At 43.6% G+C, this 7,329-nt stretch overlaps 1 protein-coding gene across 1 annotated transcript; it reads left to right on the top strand.

The window, feature by feature from the left end:
- The first annotated feature begins 2,583 nt into the window (after nucleotides 1-2,583).
- On the top strand, nucleotides 2,584-3,590 carry LOC149204078 (aldehyde dehydrogenase family 3 member H1-like). Its single transcript, XM_089394630.1, has 2 exons — nucleotides 2,584-2,763; nucleotides 3,004-3,590. Exons 1-2 carry the CDS (start codon nucleotides 2,623-2,625, stop codon nucleotides 3,238-3,240), a joined length of 378 nt encoding a protein of 125 aa, XP_089250756.1. The 5' UTR covers nucleotides 2,584-2,622; the 3' UTR covers nucleotides 3,241-3,590.
- The last annotated feature ends 3,739 nt before the right edge of the window (nucleotides 3,591-7,329 follow it).

The following is a 7,329-nucleotide window of genomic DNA, read 5'->3' as shown; positions in this document are numbered from 1 at the left end:
ATTGCGAGTTCCCCGGCTACTTTTGCGCTGCCCTTGCTTTAGCCTCTAAGGCTCCACGTCAGCTCAACTCGGAATCAATTTGCCTTCTAGAGTAGTTTCCAGCCCTCCTGGCTCAGAAATGTCAGCTCCCTCAGCGAATTTCGTCTTCTGCTCGGAAAGACTGCGCTGCCTTTGTGTGAGCTCCTCTAGCTCAACGTCAACCCCTCCTGGGTATTGCGCTACCTCCGTCTGGTGTCTCTCTGCCTCTCTGCTGTGTATTCTGGCTCAGGAGAAGACTCTCCAATCAAACTATCCCTGCTTCTTACTGCAAAAGCTTACTATCGATATTCTCCCTGGCAGCTGCTCTGCTTCAGAAAATCGAACTTCTGAACTCACTCTATGTGTTTCTTTCCAAGTGACCCTCAAGCGTCCTTAAATAATCTTCTCATTGACATTTAACGGCCCAGATTAGAAGCTAATCAATGGCTTAGATCATTTCTTCTTGATCCTCGTCTTCTTCTAGAAGTTACACCCACAATTTATATTAATACCCTTTAATTATTTTATTTTCCTAAGTTTAGACTCAGGGCCCCATTAAAAATAATTAATTATTTTAATAAAACTGTTTCTAGGTGGAATTTCACAAAACACTTTCTGGGAAACTTTGGAATACATGTGCCTAAACCTCCTTACAAAATTTGAGACTTAGAGCACATCCAATGCTACCAGAAATCTACAGTACACCCTTCAAATGGTGGTGGCATGTGATAAAATGATGGAATGGATTAGGGGATGAAGGGGAACAACTTGGGTCACATGCCATGGTACAAGAGTAGCCAATAAAAAGGGAAGCCCACACTTGAGTAAATGACGTGTAGGAGGGAGCAATCATGGTACATGAGTTACCCCGACCTCGATTTTTCCATCCTTGTTTGTATGCCATTTGCCTTTTATGATTTTCTTTGGTTAATTGCTCGGGGCTCAAAGGAATGAGAGTATGATGTAGAAAGTATAACAATGGATACCCCCTTTTAAGGTGGGGTAGTTTATTGCCCACCAGGGGTTGGGACAATCATGGGTTCTTGAATGATAAAGGAGACTCATCTAGGGCCTCTAAGAACTAGAGTGATGGCCATGGAAGGGGTAGAGCTCATGTAATGGCTTTTTCCCACGTGCTAAATGTGTTTGTCCTGGCCATCTTTTGCATTTTGTGGTACAATTTCCTTTTGAATGTGGCCAATTATGCTTCTTCTTTTCTTTCCTTTTGCATCAACTTCCAGGCATTGTTCTAGGGCCGACCCAAGGTGTGGGCAAAGGGAGGGGGTGGTTGACCTTTTATGGACTTAGTGGAGGAATGTGGACCTAGGTGGGAGGAGAGATGAATGGGATTATAATAAGCGGAAGAGGGGTGATATATGTCAATCAGAGTTTCCCATGTAATACCACCCTAGAAACCCAAAGGCCAGTAAAAGAGATCCCACGGGACTAGGGTTGAAGGTTAACATCCCAAAAGAGACCTAGGGGACAAGAGCACAGACCTAGTCCACTCTTTCTGTCGAATCCCTCCATCATTCCATGCTCAAAAGTTTCCATGATAAGTAAACTAAAATACTCAATTACCAAATGACAAGGCATACCTTTAGCTTGGGAGGAGCCCACCTTCAAACATACGATCATGATTCATAACAGATGGGTGAGGGATCACATGGCTGGCTCATGTGGCAGAGAAATGGCACAATGAGCTAGTTGGTGGCTGCAAGGGGCTGCGCTGGCTTCTGGCTGAGAACCATCATGGAGAAAAAATTTCTCCTAAGGATATCACCCACAAAATGGTGGGTAACAGGACCCATTTATATTTACTTGCCCAGTCTGACATCATTAATATGATTAATTAGAATATCAGTGGGGGATTAAATGCTGGGGCGTTATAGAAACTATATTGACCTTTGATGTGAATTCATTTGGTAGCTGCTTGTCTGCAGGCCAACTGCCATAAATTTGGGCAGCAACTCTCGAACTTTCGTAGATGATAACAGTCACGTGAATCTATTGCAGTGAATGCTTTCTCTAAAGATACGTGTCCTATAATCTTGAACTATTTCATATTGAAATATGGAAATAAAAACACATATATCACCCTTGCTTTGTCTGCTGCATTGTCTAATTGCTTTCCCTGAAATACTAAGCTTTTTTGTCCTCATTAAGTTCCGTTTGTTGCTGTTGTTGTATTAAAAATGTTATTCTGTCCCGTGTACACATTTCTACTTTAGTTTGCTACAAAATTTCTGCACAGACCTACCTTTTACTGCTTTACTCTCACAATCTTTTTCTGATTCAGTAATTGCACTTTGCACTTCATTTTAGACAGTTCTGTGAATTAGACCCTAGGGATATTAGACAGGATTTATTTCGGAAGTGTTTCTCCTTGGTGACAAGAAGTGCAATGCATTTATGAAGTCAATTTGCAAAGCAAAATGTGTTTGGTGATTGAAATTTTTGAGAGACTGAAATGCACTAAAACCCATGCCCATTTAGCAAATTTTCATAATTCTGTATCTGTTTTTAATCTTGTGGCATATTCCCACTTACAGTGTCCTCCCACAATGAAAATAACTGATTTCCTTAGATGAGCAGGTGCAGAAAATGGAGGAAGCTTTGGAAGTCGTAACTTCTTTGCCAAAGCCACTAGCAGCATATCTGTTTACAAAGGACAAAAAGTTTGAACGGCAAGTGGTGGCAAGCATTTCTGCTGGAGGAATGGTTGTCAATGACACTGCTATACATGTGTGTTTCAAGTTTAACTCTTTAACCCTTAGTTCTTGCATTGCAGCATTTCTATTTAACACAGATCTGAGTATTGTTAACTGTAGAGTCTAAACCATTAAAAAATGACTTGAGTTCTCTTCACTTAAGGCTTCCTTTTAGCACTACAAAAGAATCAATTTGAGATGAATTCCATTCTGCATTGATGTTCTTGCAATAGTGAAATTATTTCATTTTGACCACAAGATGCCTCTTTTGCAGCTTACAAATCATCATTTACCCTTTGGAGGTGTTGGAGAGAGTGGGATGGGAGCATACCATGGAAAGTTCTCATTTGAAACTTTTAGTCATAAAAAGGCAGTACTCTATAGAGGCTTCATGGGAGACCTCATGGTAAGATATCCTCCATACACCACAAGAAAACAAAAGATTGTGAGGTGTCTTTTGACTGGTGATTTTCTTGGATTAGTATATGCCCTTATTGGCTGGAACAGTTGATAATGTGAGCATACATACCTGGAAGCCACACCCGAACAGTTGACTATGCAAGCCTACATACCTGGAAGCCACAGCCGAACAGTTGACTATGCAAGCCTACATACCTGGAAGCCACACCCCATGGGGCAGTTATTGAATATCAACTTGTGTATTTGTATTTATCAATATTTTTTATTATTTATGAATTTTATTGCTGATTCAATGATTTTGCATATAGAATTGTTTCCAGTAGAAGGAAGAGAAGATTTAGATCAAACTTCACAGATTAAATTTAAGATTGCTCTCTTGATTCAGGGAACTGTTTTGTTCTGTGCTTCAGCAAAATAAAATTATTGTTATTGTAGTTCTAACTCATGTTATTTTTTTATTTGAAAATATGTAATAAATGCTGGCCTTTAGTTCTATTCTTCATGAACATGACTGGTTGGATTGCTTACGATGTTGGACAGTTTTGGATTGGCAAATTTCATGTCAGTATAAGAAGCTTGATGTGATATTGATTGAGTTACACTCTTAATGAATGTTTCTATCAAGTTTGGCTTCATCTTTTTGACTATTGGATATTATAGCACCCTTTCAGTTGCTTTTCCATCAAGGCTTACTGGTAACACCTTTTCTTTTTTGCATGTTCTTAAAGAATACAGACCAAATGTATACTGTTATTGAAAAGGGAAATATCCTCCAAGGAGCATAACTAAATAAGAAAGCATGGTCTAATATTTTTAATAGAGAGTAAAGACTATCTTGTGCCATTTGCTCTTATGCCTCTCCTGGTTTTAAATGTCATTTATACTTGCATGTGATATCAAATCTATGTGAAGGTTTCCGTTCCTACAAGAGAGAAGCCATTACTGGTGCAGGGAGTTGGGACTTGTTACCCATCCACATACATGCGTAAGCCTAGGATAATTTTTCTTCTGTGACAGATTTTGAGCCAGCCGAAACTCATATTCTTCATTTATCCACAATGGAGATCATTGTAGAGATAATGATTAGCAATGCCCGCATACAACAACCCCTTAGATGCCTCCTATTCCTCATATACTCAGCTCATTCACCTGATCAACATACTCTTCCAATGATGGCTGTTTGACACACGAGGTACATTAGCCATTGTTTCATACGAAGTGTTTACATTTATTGTATTAGGTGTTGGAATTTCGAAGTCTAACCCGTTATAAACCGTTCATGTACTTTCTGATTTATTCCTACCTACTTGTTCTGTTAATTAACAAGTTATTTACCATGTAAATATTGGAAATAAATACAAGTACATGCTCAACACATTACAGATCATCAACTGAAGGAAATAGAAACAAGCACACAAGTGACACCGTTCTTTTTGGACTAATGTCCTCGGAAAAACCCAATGCGGGAAAACCGGTGCAGCTATCTGAGGGTTTGATTTATTAAGCAGTTTCAAAATACAATCTGGGTGCCAAATTCGGCTCACCCAACAGTGAAAAATCTCGGCAGTAGTACCTCTCTACTCGGAAGCAGATATTCTGGCTGAAACCCCGGATAAACAATCCGGCAGCTCCACATCTCCAATATGCCCCATGAAACCCCAGCGTCAGCCTCTAGGGATTGTGTCAGCCTCTCTCTGGCCCAGCGTTAGCCCAGTGTTACTCTAGCTTGGCCTGCGTCAACCTCTAGAGGCACTGCGTCAGTCCTCTGGCCCTCTGCGTCACCCACGTTGGCCCTTTGAGGGACTGCGCAACTCCTGGATGTCTCTACGTGAACCCTTGGCTATTTCTGCGTCCCTCTCTCCAGCTACTGCGCTGATCCTCCCGGTGCTATCTTTGCCTCTCTGTTTCCGTATTCATTGTCCCTCAGTTGCAACTATGATCACTCTCTCAACTTTCTCAGCAAACCCAGCCCTAGAGAGTCGAAATCTTGATCTCTTACTGTTTTCTCCAAGTGACCCTCAAACATCTTCTTATATTTTTCTCGTTGACAAATCAACGGCCAAGATTAAGTCCCTAATCAATGACTAAGATTAGATCTGGCTTGATCCATGACTTTTGGACCATCTCTCAAATTGTTTAAAATCTGCCCAAACCATTTTTGGGTATTGGAGATCTCATGTGCCTTAGCCTCTCCACCAAGTTTTGTGGCTAGAGCACATCCGATGCTGCCCCAAATCAACACTCCCTCTTAGCGAGGATTGTGCTCTAGCAATACTCCTCACTGAGTATCACCCTGATCATCCGGCATCGGTCCCTGTGCTAATGTTAGGCATGTTGCCCATCATTTGCACTGCTGCATTCTATACTTCTACCCATGGCCCTGCCACTGCCACTGCTGCATCCGTACTGCAACTCCCTCTGCATCCGTGCTGCTGCCCATGGCCCTGCCACTGCCACTGCTGCATCTGCACTGCAACCCCTCTCATCATGCTGCATCGCGTTGCCCATAGCACTACCACCACTGCTAACTGCTGCACTGCAGCAACTCAGTTACTGAGAAGTAAGTAACTGATCTCCCAACTCTGACATCTCTGTCAGGCTAGAGACACCCTGATGCTGAAGCTTCCTCTGTCACTGACAAGTGCTCCCTCTCTGACCTCTGCGCTGTTGCAACAACTCTGTGCATCTCGCACCGTTGCACACCTTTCTGTGCCATCTTGCACTGTGCAACACTCTCGTGCATTTCGCACCGTTGCACACCTCTTTGTGCCATCTTGCACTGGTGCAACACTCCTGTGCATTTCGCACTACTGCCTTACGCTGTCCTGGGAATCCTGCACTATAGCTCCCTCTGTCGCTCCATCCGCATCTATCTCTATTGACATCCGCCCACACTGCTACTCCTCTTCGGGGCTCCCGTAGCAAGGTCTAATCCAAGAGGCTGGGTACCTCGAGGATCCTGCCCCTCATCGATTGTAGTCCATCTCACTACAGCTCGATGTCTCCCCACTCATGGCATAGTCATCGTCTGTCTTCACTTCCTTCTCTGCCCTTGCTGGCACAGCCTTGGTCTCATAGGCCCCTTCCTTGCTCTTCTTCCTTGGACACTGGGTCGCATAATGACCCAGCTCCCCACAGTGGAAGCATTTGACCTTGGAGAGGTCCTTCTTCTGTTTCTCCTACTTTCCCTCAGATGCTAGGGCAACATCCACCTCCTCCTCCTTGATTTTGATCCCCTTGTCGCTGCTTCCCGCCTTGCTCAGCGTTCTGATCTCTTCTCGGCAAAGAGCCGCCCACATTTCCTCCCAATCTGGAAGGTTTTCCCTGCCAAGTACGCTCTAGACAAACACCTCCCAGTTTTTTGAGATTGCGTTCAGCGCTGTTCTCACCATCAATTCTGGATCCGATGTGGCTCCTATGGAGGTCAATTGATCCCGGATCTCCTTCAATCGACCGAAGAAGGGGTCGATCTGTTCTCCCTTCTGCATCTAGTATGACCTCAACTGATTTTCTAGTAACATCCTTCTCTGCACATAAGTATGTTGGTACAATTTCTTTAGGGCCTCACACATCTCATTTGTCGTTTCCTTTTCGGCAATATGTGGTACTACATGGTCCTTGAATCCATCAAGAATGATGTTCTTGGCCCTCACCATTGCCTCCTCGTACTTGTCGTTATCAGATGAGTAAACTAGGATAACTATCGTCCCTATGGTGAAGTGCTTGACACGATTCCTGTCTAGAACGGATAGGATTCTAGCCTTCCAGACTACGAAGTTTGAGGCTCCGTCTAGTCTGTTCTGGTCTCTTACCTAGTTCACTTCCATCTCACTGCTCCTCTACTTCCCTCCTGGAAGTTCTTGGTGTGACTCCCTCCGAGCCTCGATTTCCCTCCTGGAAACCCTTTTGCCAATGTCAAGATGCCCCCACTTCGATCACTAGTGCAGCTGCACCACTGATCCGGATTTCTTGGCTAGAAATCCTCGGTAGCAACTCCCTCCTCCTTGGCCTTGCCCTGTTAGGTACTGTTCTGACTACAGTACCCCACCAGCTCCACTCTGCAACTTACCCACAACCTCCTGAACCCCAACAAACTTAAGGTTAGAGCTCCTAGGCTCTGCACAATCCCAGCATTGGCAATTCCGCTTCCTCAACCAATTGCGTCAGCCCTCCTGGCCTC

Source organism: Pinus tabuliformis, chromosome 1_2 (assembly GCF_031772625.1).
Source record: "Pinus tabuliformis cultivar Carrire ecotype Pingquan chromosome 1_2, CPIR1, whole genome shotgun sequence".
Lineage (NCBI taxonomy): Eukaryota > Viridiplantae > Streptophyta > Pinopsida > Pinales > Pinaceae > Pinus > Pinus tabuliformis.
The sequence above is the reverse complement of the archived record's forward strand: the minus strand, read 5'-3'. Positions and strand labels throughout refer to the sequence as shown.